This window comes from Coturnix japonica, chromosome 9 (assembly GCF_054131305.1).
Source record: "Coturnix japonica strain WE chromosome 9, WE-NBRP24, whole genome shotgun sequence".
Taxonomy (NCBI): Eukaryota; Metazoa; Chordata; class Aves; order Galliformes; family Phasianidae; genus Coturnix; species Coturnix japonica.
Window position 1 is genome coordinate 9676011 of NC_140671.1, and position 20211 is coordinate 9696221.

General features: G+C 53.7%; 1 protein-coding gene across 8 annotated transcripts in view; it reads right to left on the bottom strand.

Moving 5' to 3' along the window:
- Positions 1–29: 29 nt before the first annotated feature.
- The window catches only part of OSBP2 (oxysterol binding protein 2), a 53572-nt gene continuing 33390 nt past the window's right edge, over positions 30–20211 (bottom strand). For 3 of the 8 annotated variants that reach the window (XM_015878376.3, XM_015878377.3, XM_015878378.3), the window contains 12 exons: positions 17765–18015; positions 10540–10726; positions 9378–9495; positions 9136–9202; positions 8858–9022; positions 6560–6805; positions 4796–4916; positions 4513–4616; positions 4194–4289; positions 3621–3805; positions 3076–3296; positions 30–2082 (listed from right to left, as the gene is read on the bottom strand). In XM_015878376.3, the coding sequence (XP_015733862.3) occupies positions 1940–2082; positions 3076–3296; positions 3621–3805; positions 4194–4289; positions 4513–4616; positions 4796–4916; positions 6560–6805; positions 8858–9022; positions 9136–9202; positions 9378–9495; positions 10540–10726; positions 17765–18015 (1904 nt within the window). In that variant the 3' untranslated portion in view covers positions 30–1939. Of the gene's footprint in view, positions 2083–3075; positions 3297–3620; positions 3806–4193; positions 4290–4512; positions 4617–4795; positions 4917–6559; positions 6806–8857; positions 9023–9135; positions 9203–9377; positions 9496–10539; positions 10727–10940; positions 11032–15874; positions 17733–17764; positions 18016–19054; positions 19218–20211 lie in introns of those variants that run through there. The other 5 variants (XM_085509523.1, XR_014931970.1, XM_085509522.1 and 2 more) reach the window with 5 other exon arrangements.

Consider the following 20211-nt stretch of genomic DNA (forward strand, 5'->3'; position numbering starts at 1 on the left):
TGAAGAGTGAGAACCTCAGGACTTCCACCTTTTAAAATTCCTGAATCCAAGTTTTATTACCATGTAGGAGAAGGGGGAGTGGGGGGGGAGGGTCACTCACAATATATTGCTCAAAAAGAAATACATTCAACAGCATTTACAGTAGAATGACATTAAAATCCTTTGGTGGGGGGGTAGGGAGGGGGAGGCGGTAAGGGGGAAATAGAAAGGGAAGGAGATGGTGCTCAGATGAAGTGATGCTGCTCGGTGATCTCTGGAAGATAAAATTAGCTTTAAAAAAGGGGAGGGGGTGGGATTTGTGTTGTCGGGGCACTCCTTGCACTCAGCTGTCTGTGATGGTGATCCTGGGAGATACACAGCAGAGGGAAGGGGGGCTAACAGGACAGGAGCTGTGTCCCACCTGTAGGCCATAGAGCCAACAGTCCCTGAGCAACGTCACCCCGCGTCCTGGGGACACCAGGCTCCAGCTTTGGGGTGTGGGGCTGCTCACCTTTCCCTGCATTCTCTTGCATTGACCAAAAAAAAAAAAAGAAGAGGAAAATAAGGCATTATTGAGGTGGGAACATCTCCAAAGCAGATCTGAGTGCCTTGGGGCTGGATGTGGCACAGCTGGAGCCAGCTGCATCCAAGCAGCCAACACAGCAGCTTGAAGAGCTTAGGAGACAAAACGTCACTTGTTGGCTTTGGGAATGAATCACCATCACCCCCCACACCCTGCCCAGGGCTGGGCACTCAGCTTCGTGCTACAAAAACCTCAGACAGATGCATCTGTCTTCATCGTTTTTCATCTATTGCGTACCATAGAAATTTCAGCAAAATAATTATATATATATTTATATATATATATATAAATTAGAAGCAAATAAATAAGACTGGAGGGGTATGTTGAGCTCAGTGGGTGTTGCCACTCCAATAGCCACTCACTACTGTTATGTCAGACGAGGTCTATGTATAACTGTACACACAGGTTTGCTGTAGGCAGCAGGTGCTGGATAAGAAGCCAACCAGGAGGAGGCTGATGGAGGAAGAAGCTGATTGCATAAATGTTCCAAGGGTATCACAGTTCCCATCGCCTCAAAATTCATTATTGCTCATTATCTTCCAATGGGGACGTGGCTGTCCGGATGCAGGCGGCCCATGGGAGGGAGAGCTCGGTACGGTGTGACAGAGACCCAGAGATACATGAATAGCGGGTGTGCAGGTTTCTGGTTCCCTCTGTCATGTGGTGCGACATCACCTCCTCCTGAGTCCTCCATGTACCAGCAGCTCACCATGGTCATGGAAACAAAGCAGGTCGTCAGCTGAAACATCCTGATGGGTGAGATGGGGGTGCAGCCATAGGAACCACCTGCAGCCTCCAGCAACAGCCACAGCCCCCCATTGCTTTCTGGGCTTCACAGCTGGTTCTGGGTTCACAGCTGGTTTCGTTTGGTTATCTTAAGGAATCTGAATCAGGATTAAAGAGGTTGTGTGGGTTGTTTTTTTCATGAATGGGGGGGAAAAGATGCCGAAAGAAAGAGCTCACACAACTGCACGGCACCCCCACGACACGAGCATCTTTGGAAGTTGTTGTCTCAGCCAATAGGGCCAAGACACTGAAAGATATAGGCAGCAGCTCCTGACAGCAATAAATACCATAGGCTACAAACAAACCGGAGCCACGTGTCCTAATTAAGTAGCTGAAAAAGCCACTGTTTAAAAAAAGAAAAAAAAAAACAAAACCAAAAAGATGCTATTTATTAGTGCATAAAAAAATAGGTTTGGAATCCCTGTTTAGATTCTCTCTGTCCAATTTCTGCCTGTATTGACGCCGTGTGTGTGTCTGTGTGTGTGTTTATTTGCGCTGTCAACCACTGGCAGCACGTTGCTGTGTGTCCTCGTTGTCCCTCTGTCTGTCTGTCCTGCTGCAGGTTGGCCACACCACAGCAAGCACGGCAGCTCAGAAGATATCGGGGCACGAGCTCCAGTCCTGCTTGTCCTTGGCCTCCCAGTAGCCGCCTTTGTAAGCACAGATCAGTTCCCCTGTGATGGGATCCACCTTCCGCTCAAACCACAGTGGGATGTAGCCCTCGTAGTCCTTTCCTGCAGGGGAAGAAGTGAAGGATGAAGATGAAAATCTCCTCTTGGTCAGCTGTTGGATTGAGCTGCCCATGGAGGTGGTGGAGTCACTGCCCATGGAGGTGCTTGAGAAAGGTGGAGATGGAATCACGGAATTATTAAGGTTGGAAAAGGCTGTTGAGGTCACCCTGCCCAACCATCAGCCCATCCCCACCACGTCCATCCATATGATGTGGCACCCAGGGACATGGCTTAGTGGCCATGATAATGATGGGTTGGCAGTTGGACTTGGTGATCTTAGAGGTCCTTTCCAACATGAATGGCTCTATGGTTCTACAAATGGGCATGATGGGGATGGGTTGCGGGTTGGACTTCATCTTGGAGTCAGAGACAAGAGTCAGAGAGATCAAAGACAGGGATCTCTTGGAAAGAGTCCAGCGGAGGGCCACTAAGATGGTGAAGGGCCTGGAGCATCTCCCCTATGAGGAGAGACTGAGGGAACTGGGCCTGTTTAGCCTTGAGAAAAGAAGGCTGAGAGGGGACTTGATCCAGGTTTATAAATACCTGAGGTGTGGGGGCCACAGTGGTGAGTCTGGTCTGTTTTCAGTAGTGCGTGGGGACAGGACTAGGGGTAATGGGATTAAAGTACAGCATAGGAAGTTCCGCATTAATGTGCGGAAGAACTTCTTTACAGTGAGGGTGACGGAGCACTGGAACAGGCTGCCCAGGGAGGTGGTGGAGTCTCCTTCTCTGGAGATATTTAAGACCCGCCTGGACGCCTACCTGTGTGACATGGTGTAGGGTGCCTGCTTTGGCAGGGGGGTTGGACTTGATGATCTCTAGAGGTCCCTTCCAACCCCTACAATTCTGTGTTTCTGTGATCTTGGAGGTCTATTCCAACCTTAACCATTCCCTGATTCTAGGACTCGATGATTCCACAATGAGAAGTCCGTCCTTCCTCCCCAACCCTACAGGGTTTCCCTGCAGCCCCCCATTCCCCACCCCACAACATCCCACCTTCCTCCAAGGCCTCCACAGCCTCAGCCTCCCTCCTGCGGCGCACAGCCCTCTGCTTCTCCTCCAGCCGCTGCTTCTCCACATTGGCCTCATCCCAGCGGCCACTCTCCATCAGCCTCTGGTCAGGACGCAGCCGACTGTCCGTGGGGGCCACGCGCTCTTCGGGCTCATTCAGGGTGAGGGCCAGGCTGGAGAAGTAGTACATGTTCTCGGCATTCTCCCTGCAGACAAGACAGACCCGATAAGGACCACAAGCAAGGCCTCCCATCCTTTCAGGTGCTCACGTCCCACACCCTCTAATAACACCCTTAAGAAGCTCTGCATCCAGTCACATAAGTGGAAATGGTGCCTTCGGGAGGCAAGGAGGAGATGCCTGCAGGGGTTTGGGGAAGCACAGGCTCATTGGTTTGGTATGGAGATGCTAAAAGCAAAGCCAGCATGGAGACACCACCACTCCCTTCCACAGCCAGCAGCCAGGAAAGCAGAACTCCAACCAAAGGAGCATGCTGGACATGCAGCAAGCAACCTCACAGGGCGGGACTCACGGGAGGGGGTACTTCTTCCACAAGACCTTTGGGGACAACGTCTGGTAGACAGTTTTCTGTTTGCCCTCTGAGCCGGCGCTGCCATGGCTGCTCTGCACAATCTTGGAGCACTCCATCTTCTCGTCCCACGTGCCTGACATGACATAGTGGGCTTTGCCATCAGCATCACTCACCACTCCCGTCACCTGGCAGGAGAGACAGCAGTGCAGGAGATGGCTCTGGTGGCTCCTGAAAGCACCCAGAGCCCTCCAGGAGTGAGACATGGTGACTCAAGCGGTGCTCTGTGTCCTCAGACATAAGGGCAGAACCCAGCAAGGTCCCATCCTGACACATCTGCTTTCCACCCTCATCCTCCCCAGCACCATACACAGGTCCCAGCTGTCAGCTCTGTCCCCAGCATCCCCCCCCCAGGGGCCAGTGGCACACTGAGGTGCCAGTGCAGCTCCACAGCCCCATGCTGGCTGCATCCCACCCCAATGCCAGGACTCCATGAGCCCAGCTGGAAGGGCAGAACCCAGTTGGGAGGGCAAAGCCAGGCCAGAAGAAGCAACAGGGAGATTTTTGGCTACGTACCTTTCGGGGGACATCCCTGGAGAAGTAGCTGTAGGGGGTAAATTTCAGCTGGCATTTATCTTTTGACTTATGGTTAACAATCTCTATTTCACCAGACTAGATAAAAGACACAGAACCACAGCAAGTGAGAGACTTTGCAAGGAAACAAATGAGCCGTTAGTCGCCATTTGTGCAGCTGCACACCAACCTCAGTGCAGAACTACATCTGCCCCCCACTCCAACCCCTCCAGTCCCATGATATGATGGGCCCAAGTAAAATACCCCACGTCAGACCTGGCCCCACAGTGCCCTGCTCCCCCAAGAGCCCATAGGCACTAACCTGGTCGATCCAGAGCTTGCCCACAATGATGTTGTGAACTGTGGAGGTGACTTTCCTCCATACGTAGTGATTTCCACTGGAGTGAAACTCAAGGTGGATGGCACCTGTGGAGAGCCCTGGGCTCAGGGTGGGGACTGGACAGATGCCCAAGCACCAAGCACCATGCCCGCCTTGTCCTCTAACAGCTTTCATTTTGAAAGCCCACGGGGAACATCCTGCTTGGTTCCCAGTGTCATAGGGGATGGCACAAGTGAGCTCTCATCCCCTTGGCCAGGTCACCTACCCAGAGGCATGATGGAGAGGTATTTGCCCCTGAACTTGCTGGCGATGGTGATCTCCTGCCACAGCGTCCAGCCTCGCTTGGAGGAGACATGGTGGGCAGCTGCCGGGGGGTGATGGCTCACCTGGGAGGGAGAAAAGACAGCCCATCAGTTGCTCACCCCATCCAGTGCTCAGTCATAGCTGCAGGACACAAAGAATGGTGGCAGCTTTGGTCCCAAGGATGCTGAGCCCACAACTTGTCCGGCACTGCGGTGCCTTCCCATGGACATGGACAGAAAAAGCAGATGAGGCTGCAGCACAGCCCACCTGGGGGCTCAAGGGACACCACTCAAGCACCATCCCCTGGAAGGAATATATAAGCTGCTGTATTCAGAGATACTTTGCACCAGGGTAATTACTCCTGAGTGCCCCGAGCAACCGGATTACAACCGTGAGCAGAGCCAAAACCTCTCCATTAAATCCCACTGTCACCAGCTGGAGAAAATCCTATTTGGATAACTGGATTTCAGGCACCGGATTACTAGTGCCTCACTCAGCATGTCAGTGGGCCAAGGGATGTTCAGAGCCACAGGAACAGCATCCGTCTGTCTGTCCATCTATCCATCCCACAATGCCAGCACAACCCAGGGCAGCACATACTGACAACACCAACAGTGGGCTTCTGCAAGCCTGCCCCCAGTCTGCTCTTTGAGATGTGGCCAGGATTCAGGCAGTTAGAGGCTCTGCTCACAGATCAAATGCTCCATAGTACTGCAACAGAGTTGGTTTTGCTCCGAGTTACTGCAAACCAAATTCTGGATGAACGTCTCCAGCCCCCACCATTTATCAGCACCCGAAACTCATATACTCATACACCCAAGGCAGCTGGAACGGGCACATGGAAGGGTCGGAAATACCTACAAGTAGGGTCAGCAGGGATACAAATCCTGGAGGTCAACTACCAAAGCACCTTTACTTCTGTCTCTCTCTTGATAGCTCACACTGGCACAGAGGGGCATAATGTGACCTTGTTCCACATCCTGACTAGCAGCAAAACTCTTTTCACACATTGTGCCCTTCTGAAGAGCAATACAGACTGCCTCCCCTGGTCAAAAATGTCCCTGCCTCCCTCTGAACAAAGTGCAGCACCTTCAGAGTGCTGCCAAAGGGGACCGGGCACCCGGAGGACACAGTTTGCAAGCACAGCCCCACAGAACAGCTAACACACAGCCCTCACTTCACACGTCTCAGTGCCAAACGGTGCCGCAGGTCATGAACCTGCACTGGTCTCTGCAGTGATAGAGGCCTGTGGGTTTGTTCCTGAGTGCCAGGAAATGTGATGGTCACACTGTCCCTGGGACAGCACAGCCACCTCCTGGGAAGCCCAGAGCCCCTTCAAAATGATGTCCTGCCTTCAGTGGTGATAAACAGCCCTGTCCATCCCCAGGAGGATGGGAAGCACCAGCTGAGCATGCTACGCTTTAAAGAGTCAATTTCCTTCCAAGGTCTCAACCCATTAAGCTCCCCAGGTTTTTAATTAAGACCTGCTGGTTGATAGATGAGCATCAGATGTACTCTGTGATTAGCACACAGGGATGCTGGAGGTCCTCAGGTTGCCACCAAGCTTGAAAATTAACACTTTGCAGTATAACAAGAAAGAAATGAGACCTTGAGGCTCCATGAAGTGCACTGAAATGGGGAGATGCTGCATCTCCTACATGCAAGGGCTGCTTTGGTCAGGCACAAACAGCAAGACAGGCACATGGAGCCCTTCTGCGTGGCTCACCTGCTCACACAGGGAACGGAAGCCCAGCTCCTCCAGCCTGTCAAGCTCATAGGTTTCCCCCAGCAGCGGATTGAACGGCTTTGCAGTGCGGTGCACCGTCGTCGAGTAGGAAGACACAGAAAAAGCTGCCACGAAACACATCTGCTCTGTGGAGCTCTCACACTTGACTGCTTTGTCCAGCAGCTCGTGGTACTCCAGGTCCTCCGTCAGCCGCTGCAGCATGGAGAGTGGTTCATTGAAGTTCACCTGCAGGGAGAAGAGCGGTGATCAGCAAAGCAGGATGGATGCCAGCTGGGCACTCCAGCACCACGTCCAGAAGAGGCTGTGGCACAGGGCTGGATGTGGCAGGGAGCTCTGTACAAGCACTGCCTCTGCAGCATCAAGTAAATGTTAAATAAAACAAGAGACTCGTGCTATAATGTGCCCCCTGAACCGTAGCACAAGTGCCTGAGGGCTTCGGAGTGCCCAGCTGGGCTGAGCTGGGAACAGCCGTGCCGTGAGCTGACAGCCCATGAGCTAACCCAGCACAGTGGCAGGTCATACATGGCCCAATCCCCTGAATGACCCTGAGCAGTGAGCCCAGCTCCCTGCTGGGAACATCCCGCATCAACGAGCATCCCTGAGCACCTCCATCACCTCCACACTGCAGCACAGTGACTGACAGAGCCCTAAACTCCGATTTAGTGGCGTTGTCAAAGCCACACAACACAGAACAATGGGCAGAGGGACGACTCTGTCCCAGGGGAAGCCCCAGCCCACCTTATTTCCAGCCCGAAATCATAGCTTTGTTAAATAGAGACATTTGCAGTACATTGCCCAAACCACTGCTGCAAATGTCTTTGGGAAAAAAAAGAAGTGCTTGACTTCAGCAATTCTTTTGTTCCAGAAACAAGTGGAATCATTAAAAAAGGACAAGTGAGATATTTTCTGTTGCATGAGTGGAAAGTCTTTTGCCCCCAAACCATCTGAAAGTCCCTTTTCGCTTCCAGTTCACAACAAGAATTCTATTTTGGAATGAGCAGATGGCTGAAGGACGGGAGAATCGCTTCCATAAGCCAAGCTACGTGTTTTATAGAAAAGAAAACAAACTCCAGACTGTTCCATTCTGGGATTTAGTCTGTAAGCAAGAAGGATCTGACAGCATCCAAGAAGGGCAGTTATGTAGCAAGGGCAGCAAAAGCATCCACCGAGAAGCAAAGCAGTGCCAGCCTGGCAGACCCTCAGGAGAGAGGCAGGCAGCTCAACAACAAAGCAGCAGCTGCATCCCACACCAGCACTGTCACACAGCAAAGCCTTCCAGCAGTGGGATGATGATTATCTCCTCCCCAAAAATGCAAAATCCCTACAGCTGCGTTGTTCCATTTCAGTGCTGAGGATTTGTTCATTCATTCAAATGAAGGAAGGCAGCGTGTGCATGGGGAGGCTTTCCATGCATCACGGCCCCTGGGACATGCAGCCATGCACTGCTGCCAGGCTGCGACTGCTTTAAGTGGGTTTGACTGCTAGGAAAGATAGAGCTTTCCTCTCTCTCAGCACCGCAGCTGCCGGTATTTCACATCCTGAGCTGATTTCTGCAGCCATCGTGTCCTTATCTGATCTTGATGCTGGTGCAGCAATGCTAACTGACAGTGCTAAGCTGCAGCTCCCAGCTGGCAACAGCACAAGGGACAAACTCACCCTTTACTCAAGTGTGTCAGGTACCATTCTGAGAAATAAAATCGATTCTCCTGTGCTTGCCAGGACATGGCAGGTTTGGGGGGAATTATTTGCTTACAGTGGCAGCCACGCCACTTACTGAGGAGGAGGTCTCCTCCTCTTGCCCTGAGTGAAACAGTTGTATCTGCAGGGATTCCAGGTGCCCTGGTTCCCTCTTCACCCCTGGGTTTGCAGATGCACCCCAGCTCCACATAAGCACTCTGTGGTCCTACACAGCCAGCACAGGAGCAGAAATCAGCCCCAAAGAGCCAGCCTGATGCAGGCAGCCCCTAATGCAAAAGCCACAGTATCAGAGCCATTTACCACATAGCAATTAGCAGCACAACTCCATGCTGAGCATTCTCTTGCCAGGCTGCACAAGCTTTCTACCTGTGCTGATTCTTCAGAGCACTGGACAACTCACATTAATGGCAGCCAGACCCCAGGCTACGTGTGCCACATGGTAACATGAGCTCTGTCCTGCTCAGAGGTTGCTGCAGCACATGCAGGTCTACCTGGAGCAGTAACCCGAATGCTCTACACTGAACCAAACCCTGAGGTCAGCACCTTCAGCACAGCAGCAACACCCTGGGGCTCACTTACAGGCATGGGGATCTTGGAGAGCTCTTTGCCAATGCAGTTCTTCATGATGCTCCAGAGGTTAAGGCTGTAGTTGGGTTTGTCAGGGATGCGGCTCCGTCTCCTTTTCTTCGGCAGGAGATCTTTGCAGGACTCATTGTAGCTGCTTTGATTTGAGCTTTCAAATACCTGCAAAAGCAAGAGGATGGTCTAAGCAGCGCTCACCCAGCACGGCCAGGGACTCAGGTGAAGTCCCAGAGCCATTCCATCTCACTGGACATCCCACCCTCTGCCCAACTCACACTGTCCTCCAGGTTCCAGTCCTCAGGGTGGCCCTCGCTGGCCCCGCTCAGGTTACTGCCCGAACGCCTGCGGGGACAAAGTGCCACCTGGTGAAGGTGGGAACAGCACAGAGGAGCCGGGGCAGTGCAATACAGCCACTACCACTCAGGTGCTGTCCCAAAGCCAAGCACAACACCCAACAGCAAGTCTTTCTCATGCTCTTCCCATGAGTTTCACCAAGCCCTTGGGCTGTAGCTCGTACCTGTGGTGCTTGGGGTCTGCAGTTACAGTGATAAAAGCTGGTGCATCCTCCATGGCATCAAAATACTCTGTCTCTTCATCTTCATCACTGGCTTCTCCTTTGGCAGACTGCACACTCCCTGGTGGCACAAAGGTGTTGAGATGCTCAGCTTCTGCCAGTCCCCTTTCAAACCCACTGAGACTCACTGTCACCGCTGTCTCCTGCTCTGTCCCCTCCCACTGCCACGAAGCCAGAAGCCTGAGCCACGTGCAGACCACAGACACCAAACAAAAGGGGACTTTTGAGAGGTGGCACTGCCCCAGGGAACAGCCTCACCGCAGGTACCAGCTTCAGTGCTCTGCCATGCAGCCTCTGTTCCAGCAGCCAGGATGCCACAGAGCTGATCACCCCTGAATATCCATTCCCAAACCTCCTGCAGCCATTTCACATTAAACCACAACCTTACAGGGTGGGCAACGTCCCTCCCCATCACAGAGCTGTGGGTGGTGGTACTGCTCCAGCAATGGGAATGGTGCAAGCATCTGTACGTCCTGTAGAGCTGTGTGCAGCACCAGGAGGGATGCTCCAGCTCCATCCCCATCCCCACTGCACCCCACGCTGCTGAGCCACCTGCAGGCAGGGCACAACAACCTCCTTGTCCCTGTATCCCTCTGAAGGAGCAAGGATGCCACTCTGAGGGGCTCAGGCTGCCACTGTGCCTGCCCTACACCAGGCAATACCCTCCAACAGCTCACTTCTCCTTTAAGCCCATACATTCCTTCAAAATAAGACACAGCTCTACATGCAGCTTTTGGCCACCAGGCTGTAACAAATGCCTCCTGCAGGGAAGGAGATTTGGCACTGATATCCAAAGCCAATTGATTTTACTGTCCGATAAATAACTTTTGCAAGCAGCAAACGAGTCCCAGTTGGGACATGAGCCACAATGAAGCCGTGAACTCAGCAGCATTTGGGGATCCTGGGTTTCCTCCAAGCACCGTGGCCGGAGACGTGCCCTGTTAGCAGGGAGAAGATTTGAAACAGCACAAGCAGTCTGGGTCTGGGGATGCAGTACTCTCCTGCAGGACCACTTGGGATAACCATAGGCTTCCTAAAAGCAAACAGCATGGGCACAGAGAGCACTTGCCTGTACCTCTTCCCAATCCCCATCCCTTGGGCTCACCTTTGGCGGTGCCGGTGCTGCCTGTGCTGCCTGGTGCCCCACGGCAGGCTCTCTCCAAGCTGTTGTGCTGCTTGGCTAGCTGCTCGATGGTCTCCTCCAGCCGGATCCGCTGCTCCCTCTCATACTGCAGCGCCCGCTGCCATTTTCGGCTGTGAGTTTCTGCTAAGTCCAGGAAATCACGGCAAGCCTGCAGGGCAGGAAGGGAGAAATCAGCCGGGAGAAATGTGAGCCCGCAGCTTTGCAGGATTCCCACATCCCTGGAAGTAGGAAGAACATCCCTGAAGCTGGGGAGCCACAGCTGAGCTCATACAGATGCAGACACCCCCAGGCAGGACAGCAGGTAACAGCCCCAGAGCCCTCCCGTCCCCACCATGTGCCCTTTCCCAGGCAATGGGACCCACCAAGCACAGGGACACGGACAGACAAACTCAGCACCGTGCCTTCCCAGTGCACAGGGCGTGCAATGGGACACTTCCTTGCACAGGGTGTGCACTGGGACGTCCCCACGTGCAGGATGTGCAGTGTCCGCTCGGTGCAGGGACACTGCCAAGAGCTGCATGTCCTGTGTTTGAACCTTCCAACCTCTATTTGTAGGTTATTGTTATATCAGGTTGGGCAGTGAGCCTCCTCAGCTCAGCTGCTTCCCCTGTGATCAGCCCAGGTTAAGCAGCACAGAGGCAGGGCTGCTCCTTCTCTTCCCTCCCCTAACTCTCTGTGGCTCAGTACGCATTAAACTTCTTGCACTGAGAAGCAGGGAGATGGCACCTGAACACTTGAATTATTTCCCAGCCATACAACATCAGGGTTTCAGCTTTTGTAATGTGAATGGATTCTAAAAGGGTTTATCGGAAAAAAAGCTCTGACTCATCAGGTTCTGTCAAACCTTTGGCCAGGAGCAGGATTTGAGGGGGAATTTGCTTAACACCACCAGAAACAATGCAGCACAATGCTGCAGGCAAACAGCATGGAGCAGCAGCTTTCATGTTTTCCATTCCCATTTCTGACTTTAGGCCACAGAGATCTGCACCCAGAATTACCCCATGCAGGTCCCCATTCCCTTCTTAGACCACACCAGGCACCCTGTGCCCTAAGGCCCCAAATGCCTTCACACCCAGCTGCAGGCTGGAGCCTTCCCAAGAAGATCCTTTGTTCCTCTACGAGCCTTCCTCCCAGCACCCATTCAAACTAAGCCATGCCAAGCCGGCAGGCTCGCCTCTCCTATTACGCTGATGCATTGCAATAAGAGGATGAAAGCAGAAGGGTAAGTAATCAGATAGCAACACGACCTTCCCCACCCAGCAAAGCTCATTACCTGCTCTGAAGGTCCCCATCCTGACCCCAAACACCCATTTAGTGCTGCTGGCTGGCACCAGCATGGGCAGTGCCAGCTGTCCCAGCTCCGGGACATGGCATTGGTGTCCCAAAGAGAAGCACCTCGGCTCTTCCTGGCCCTTTATCACTAGTTAAGCTGTCCCCAGGTCCTACAATGACAAGGGGACATGCTGGTGCCATTCCAGGGCAGCTCTCTGTGCAGCACCAACTAGCAGCACTCCCATGCTGATCACACAAAGCACCGCGTTCTGATGGTCTCTGGGGCCTCAGCCCTCCCCAGCTGTCAGAAGCAATCATTAAAGCCCTGCTTGCTGCTGCCTTCCACCAAAGGATGTGGCACAGCTTCTTTCACGCAGTTAAAGCTGCAAAACCCCAAAGAGCTGCACCTTCCTCTCCCACATCTTCCTCTTCCAGTGGGCAGGGTGCTGTCACCAAGCCCTTGGCATACTGTGGTGCCACGCTGCTGCTTGGCATGCAGACATGAAGGTCCTTGCTGCTCTGGGACGGCATCATCCCTTGATGGCATCCACCCTGGTGCTTTCTGCAGTGCTGGTGCTGCTGCAGAGCCACAGCTGCTGTGTGCTTTGCAAATGGCTCCAGGAAAAAAGCACATCTGTGAGCACAAAAGTTCTCTGATGCACAGCCAACGGGAAGCAGCACTAGAGCCAGGAGGATCTGTCCTCACCCAACGGTGACCCTGCAGACAGCACTGAGCAGCCACAGTGGCAAGGGCAGACCCCAGCCCCAAGGGTTCACCTCCCAGAGCTGCCATCATAGCAGTGCCACACTGCCTCACAGCCCTGCCCCATTCACACTAGCAGTGCCCAGGACTCCATCCTAAAACATCACCCAGGGCAATGCTGTACAGCCCCAATGTAGGACGTGTCCCATTCCCAGCCTACCTCAAAGCAGCAGTGGCAATGCTGGCGGGCAGCCTGCAGCATCCATGTCGCTATCCAGGCATTACTGCTTCCTGTGCCAGTCGGTGGCTGTCACCTCTTCCCCAGCAGTGACAAAGCTCTATGGAGCTGTCACTGTACGAGGATGTGGCCAGGGACAAAGTGGAGGCCCTGCAACTGATGCCCCCTCAGGCCAATCCTGTTGTGGGTCACCACCAGTTCATTTCACTCCAAAGGTGCAGACAACCACAGCCTTTGAAGGAACAACACAGCAAAATCCAGCTTATAAAATCCTTATGGGGCGGCAGCTAAATTTAACCTGAGCTGGATTGCATGCAAGACAGAGCTGTAAATCCACATGGTGCAGGGAGAATGGCCGTCCTCAGGGCCACCCTTGGGGAGGTCAGCAAGTGAGAGGCCCCCCAGCAAGGCAGAGGCACAGTGTGAAGCCATCCTATAGATAATAGAGCCATCTATATCACACCCCATACAGTGGGAGGTTGATTTGAGTCCTTCAGATCAGAGGGGACATGGGACAGGGCACACAACGACCAACCTGCAGCCCAATGATGGATGCCAAGGGGCTGTGCTTAAAGCTGAAGGAGTATCACTGAGCGTGGGAGAAGGGAACAGCCAGATGTGCCCCATCATCTCCTTTTTAAAGGTGCATTATGCAGCAAGGGCTGTTTCTTCATTCATTGTGGGAAGGAACATCCTGCTGCTCTGCACACGCATGGTGCTGCGTAGATAAGTGCTCCCTTCCTTCCTGGACTCATCAAAAGGCAGGGACACAGCTGTGCTGCTGCTTAGCAGAAAATATCCCAAGGGAAGGGCCATTTCTGATCCTCTTTTTAGCTCGGAACACATTAACACCACGTCAGCGCTCAGGTCACACAGTACAACACAAAATGTAGCAGCTTGCACTGAGAGCAGCAAGATGGACATGGAATTTGAACCAGGAGAGGGTTTGTTTTTTCACTTCATCCCCCAGTGGAAACGGAAAGCAAAAGGGGAAACACAAGGAGTGCGAGATGGAGCTGGTCTCAAATCCCACATCAGCTCGCACACACAGCTGAATGGCAAGGATGGAGAGCACAGCGCCCACAGCACATGGAGCAGCAGCGTAGGAAACATCCAGAGCTGCACAGATGGCTGAAACGCCTGCAAATCCCTGTGGAGCCCTCGGGGTGACCCCAGCTGCTCGGCAGCATCCCAAAAGGAGGGCACAAGCACGCCAAGAGCCACTGCTGCCCAGCACAGGGCTGCGAGAAGGGAGATGTGAAGCACAGGGCTCAGCTCAGAGCACCACCAAAAAGAATGGTGCACAGGTATAGGGATGCTCATTAATAGTTCTAGTGTGGAAACATGGATCAGAGATGCTCCAGCCCACACCTCAGTACACAGCAGCACAAAGCAGGGCTCTGCCAGCACCCAGCCCTATTGCTGCACCCAAACCTCATGTCTTGCTGTGGGGACTTGCTAAAGCAGCCCCCATAAGGGCTGGCTGCAGGGAGCCTGTCCCACAGTCACAGAAGCTTTAGCCAGGTGCCCCTCACCAGGGTGAAGCTCCCACATCAACCCCAGCCCCACTCCCAGCAGCTGGGGCCATGTAATCCAGCCCTTACAGGGGATTAGATTGGGGACAGCAGCTAATCCCCTGGTGTGGCTGCGTTAAGGAGGCTCCTGTAATCCCTCCAGCCCAACAACCACACTCAGTGGGACGAGGAGCTGGCCCAGCAGTGATGCTGGGACCGGTGGCAACTCCTCCTCCCCAGCACTGTCTCAGCTTTGCCAAGGGACCTGGGTACTGATCTCCATTTCCAGGCTTGCAGTGCCATCCCAGCAACATGAACACCTTTATGGGTAACTGCAGAGCCAGGCTGCTAAGCCAGCACACCTAGAGACTGAACATTAAAACAGCAATCAAGGGTGCTCCCCACAAGCTGCCTGGGAGCCATTCTGAGCCTCTGAACACAGCCACAGAGTCCCCAACATGAGCAGCCCACACAGTGACCCCCCTATCAGCAGTGCATATCACCCCGGACCCTGGGCCACAGCCTCCTTTTGCCTGCTGGGGATTAGGGCTGGGTTGGAGATTTAATCCCAAAGCTGTGGGTTTTCTGGGTCGGTGACATGGTTTCCTATGCGCTGATCAGAGCACGTGGGGTACAGCACAGATAACTAATACAGACCACGCAAGGATGGGCTCCAGGAGCAAAAACAGCATGTGTGATGGGGTGCAGGGCTCCTTCTGGGTACTGGTGTACCAGGCTGAACTGGGAGTGCCGTGCATGCTGGTAGGGGGCAGAGGGGAGGTGGGATCCATGTTCCTGCTGTGTCTACAGTGGGTTTAGGTGACTCACATCAGCTCTAAGTGGCCCTGCAACCCAACACAGTCACAGGCAAGGGTTAAGCTGCCCTGCAGCCATTCACAGCAGTGAACGTGGTGCCGCTGGGAGCACGTGCTGCGCATCATCCTGCTTTAACAGTGAGGCCATTTTAGGAGCACAGATTAATCACAGCACCATCCCGCAGGGACAGGGGATGCTCAATACTGCATTAAAACACAGCAAATTTGGGCAGGACTACAGCAGCCCATTCCCAGCCCCAGGGAACCACATCCTTCAGCATGTCACAGAGATGCCAAGGCTGTGCCCACCATCCTCCCAGCGGGCTGTGGGATGCACTCAGACAATGACTCCAGGCTCTGGGAGGGGTGACAGTGCTCAGAGTAAGAGAAACCCCCATAGGGAAGGCAGTCTGGCCTCCTGTAGAGATGGTGGCAGTCATTTGGGCCCTGGTGACCCAAAACTTCATCCCCAAACACACCCCTGTGAAATCTCAGCATCTCCAGCCCCGCAGCACACCCTCACCCTCCTTGCAGAGCCTTTCTCTGCCTTCTATCCTCCTCCTGAGGCCAAGCTGCTCCCAGAGCTCAGGGCAGAGCCCACCCCACAGCCACAAGCAGCCAACCCTGCTGCTCCCTATGCTCACACCAACCTCAAATAGAACTCAGCTGCACAGCCCACGCTGCTCTTCGTCTCCGCTCCCCTTATTAAGATGATACTAATCCCCCTAATTAGTTTCTTCTTATTTTTACGCACCTCCCGCTCCTCCCCCGTGGCAGATCGCTTGGCTGCGTCTCCTCTCGGATGCTCCTCAAGTCCCAGCGCCGTCGGGCTCAGCTCTGCCACTGCCACGTGGCTCTCCCGGTGCGTTATTACGCAAGGTTGCAAAACCAGGACAGGAACAGAGCGAATGGGCAGCTGGCACAGAGCTGGGAGCACATTTTGGGGGCTGCCCTGTTGTGCATCCCATCCTTTTGAGTTTGGGACTTCTTGAAGAGAACGCCTTGTGTGAGGATGGCAGGGTGAGGAAGGGGAGGACGAAGATCCCATTGGCAGAAGGGGGGCTGCAGGGAGCCCCCAGTGGCACGCACGGCACGTTTGCAGCACAGAGGTCACCTTAACAGGCGGCTGCTGGATTTCCATATGTATTTCTTTATTTCTACTTGCCTGCTGCTGCTCCTGCAGCATGGGGACATTTACATAATCCCATCGTTCACGGCTGGATGGAAACAGGACGGGGATGCAGCACCACCTGTCATATGGGTCCCAAACTGAGCAGGAACCCCACAGAGCTGTGGCCCATCAGAAGCATATTGAATAATAGCAGGATATCCATGAGACAGAGCGCTCCTCTATGCTGCCAGGAGGTGGCTGGGTGCCGTGGACTCGTCCGCAGGGACATCCAACATTTCCTTACAGGTTTCAGTACTAAGATAGGCTGCTGGCAGGGCTTCAGCAGGACACAGAGGGCATCACCCTGTGCTAACAAGGTAAACCCAGGTGCAGAAATGCTCCTGAGGCTGCTACAAGACCCTCTAAGACCTCCCTGGGGAGCCTCAGACCCCCCCATCCCCAGGCAGCTCAGCCACAAGCTGATGCAGAGAAGTACACTGTTCAAAAACACCTGGTATCCAGAGCCCCTCATATTCTATTGTGGGCTCACTACACTGAGTTCCTCCCATCTTTTCCTCACTGTTTTGGTGCTGTTTCACGCTGTCCAGATGGCCAAGCCCTGACTCAAGCCTTTATCATGCCACAACCACCACCACCACCTCAGCACAGACACAGTGGGTACTGCCCTACTCACCCTTCCCAAAACTCCTCTCCTGGCTGCTGCTGATGCATCCAAATGGCAAACCTGGGTACACTGTGCCAATCCTGCTCCCAAAACTTTCCCTAACTCCACACATCTGCACAGACACCCCAAACACCACCATGGGAAAGCCTTTCCCCAGCAAACACCCTCCAGCACCAGCACACAGCTGCCTGGAGGGGCATTCCTCCATGCACACATAAGGTGGCATACAGCCTCTGTTTTGCTCCGGGCTGGGACAGCTAAGCTCCCTGAGCTTTACCCTCATGCATTATTCTTTGACTGTCAGGCTTTGATTAATTTTCTTTTTTCCGCTCCCCTTCAAACATTTTATTCCATGTTGTTCTCTCCCCATCCCCAGGAAGAGCTGCTTCACTGGGAAAGGCAGCACCACACCCCAGAATGAGCTGTACAAAATCCCATTGTGAAGCACAGGGCAGGGAGAAAGAGGGGTTCCAGCAAAGCACCTGGGGAGTGCACTGCAGGGTTAAACCCCCGTGGTGCAAAATGAGGGTGGCAAGCAACAAGGGGATGGGGGTCTGAACCCACAGCAGACTCTGAATTGCTGGGCTGGCCTGAAAGCCACCCCCAGGAATGATCCAAAAGCCCCCAGCACACCAACCTCCAGATGTACCATGCTTCCCAACCAGATCTTGAGCAGCACACCCAGCAAGCAAGCTGAGAGCACTCAGCAGAGCCCTGTCCCAGCTACTCTGAGGGTTGTGACCATGCTCACCACAGCACTGAGCTGGGGCACAGGGAGGAGATGGGGTTGTTTGAGAGGAAAGAAGATGCCTCTCCCTCTGCCTCCATGCAAACGCGGCGGCACTTACGTTGATCATAGCATTGGAGGTGATGCGGAAGAGCGTGGCTCGCTCATTCACAGCCTTGATCTTCTCTCCGCTCTCAGCTGGCAGTTTCAGGTTCTCCAGCTCGCTGAGCGAGCGCTGCAGGGCCGCCCCGTGCTTGGCAATCAGGTCATTGCAAGTGCTCAGGTCCTCCAGCTTACTCGAGAGGGTTTTCAGCGTGCTGTGCAGCTCGCTCTTGTCTGACTGTGAGGCGGGCTCCTCGTCACCCGAGTCATCTGCAAAGGGAGGGATGGAGAAAAAAAAACAGTTTCCATGGTTACCCCTGGACTGTACCAGCGGGCAGGGGGACCTCCTGCCTCCTCTGGCACAGGCTACAGACCGGGATGTGCCAGGGCAGAGGGAAGGGGCACCGAGTCCAGCCCTGAATCCCTGCTCGCCCATCTCACTGGCATCCCTCTGCATGAGGACGCAGAGTGTGGCATGAGGAATGATTTGGGATGGAAACCGGGGTGTCAGGACGGCTCCTCCCGCTGCCACCAGGATGATGCTCAGCCTGAATGAAGGTGTGACACAGGGTGAGCACTAGGGAAAGGTTCTGTTCCAGAGGGCAGTGGGAATGGAACAGGCTCCCCGGGTATTGGGCACAGCCCTGAGCTGCCAGAACTCAGGGAGCGTTGGGACAGCACTCCCAGCCACAGGGGTTGGGTTTGGGGCATCCAGCGGCACAACTGAACCTTGTCAGGGCTCTGCCAGGTCCACACCGTGCCAAGGAAAGGATGATCGAAGGAACAGCATCTACGTATCTACCCCAAACCCTCCATCCACTTCAGACGACAGAAAATCACAGTCAGCATCTCAGATACAACAGGAACGGTTATAGCTGCAACTCCTTGAAACCTTATTGACCATCTGGTTCCAACCCCCTGCCAGGGACAGGGGTACCATGAACAAGAACAGTCCTGCTGCTCTAAGCACACAGGGATGAGGTCAACGTAGGATGGAGGTGATGGGCAGGAGGAGAGGAGAGAGAAGATGGGGCTTGCAGGATGTATCCCAGAGGGTACACCAGGCTTGTGCTGCTGGTGTCTCGAATGTGCCAGCTTCAACAGATCTAGAGGGAAAACTTAAGCAATCAGTAAAGTAACCAGAACCTCCCAAAGGTCCACATTCTGTTCCAAGTTTTTCCAGCACTGCTGCAGTATCTGTCACCCTGGGGCACATAAGGCACCCTGGTAACCTCTCCTTCTCTCCATTCAGTGACTGAGGGTGATTGCAGCTGGCCTTCAGCAGCTAAACAGTGCCCTATATACCCACCAAAAAAGCACAAGCCAATAGCCCCAGCGTGGTTTCCATCACAGACACTGTGCAGGCAGCTACCACCGTGACACCAAAACCACCGCTCCCTCTGTGTGACTGCAGGGGAAGAATCAAATTTGGCATCTCTCTGTGCGTAGACAGGCATGAGTGATGCCTCTCAAAGACAATCTTCCCTTATTTACGGCTGCAAAAAGAAACAGCACTTCAGAAGCAGCAAGCAGCAGGAAGGATCTCTCTGCCTACCCCAGGCAGTGTTTAACCCATATCCCCCCCCTCTCCCATTTCTTGCTGCCGTGCAGAATTATATAAACACCCAGAAGGTGTTTCACTTAACTCGCAGAACAGCAAAAATTGGCTGTAATGAACTGAAATCAAAGCACAGAAGGAAGGAAACCCAAAGCTGTGGTTACAATCAAATCAGAGCAAGCTGAAGGAGAAACATTTGTGCAAAGCACCCGAAGCAACTCCCAGGACGTGCTCCCAGCCCCCCACCACAGCCACTGGGATACCCCCATGTTACAGTGGGCAAAAAGAGATCGATGGAGCACCCAGGATCTCCTCAACCATCACTACTCTCCCTTCTGATGACAAGAGGAGCTGTATGTGCCTCTCTAGCTCTGGGTTTTAAGGACATAAAACCATCAGGAGTCCAAAGGAGGGCTGTGGGATGGGGAGGGGTTGGAGCACAGGGTGTGTGAGGAGAGGCTGAGGACCCTCGGTTTGTTCAGCCCAGAGTCTTTCATTCTCTGTTTCCCACTTTGTTTTGACTTGCAAACAAACTTAAAGGAAATCTGTTTTGATTTTTGTTTGTAGGGCACTGGTATGAACCAGTTGCTATAGGAACAGTGGGCCTCGCCGCGAGCCCGGAGGATTATTTTTGGAGCTGTGATGCTATTTAATCCATGTAAAATGGATCAGCAGCCAGTGGCCATAAGCCTCCTCAGGCTGCTTCCCAAACCCACAGCACACACCAGCCTTCAGAGCCCAGGGCAGCAGCTCATGAGGAGCTCAGCAAGGCAGATGCTCCCATTAGAGCCTCATTTTCTGCCTCTTGAACTTCCCCCAGCTAAACCCTGCTCGCAGCTCTTTCCCCCATGCTGGTGGAGAGCTGCAGACTGGAGGAGGTGGCACTTCCTGCATACAGGACAGCGGTG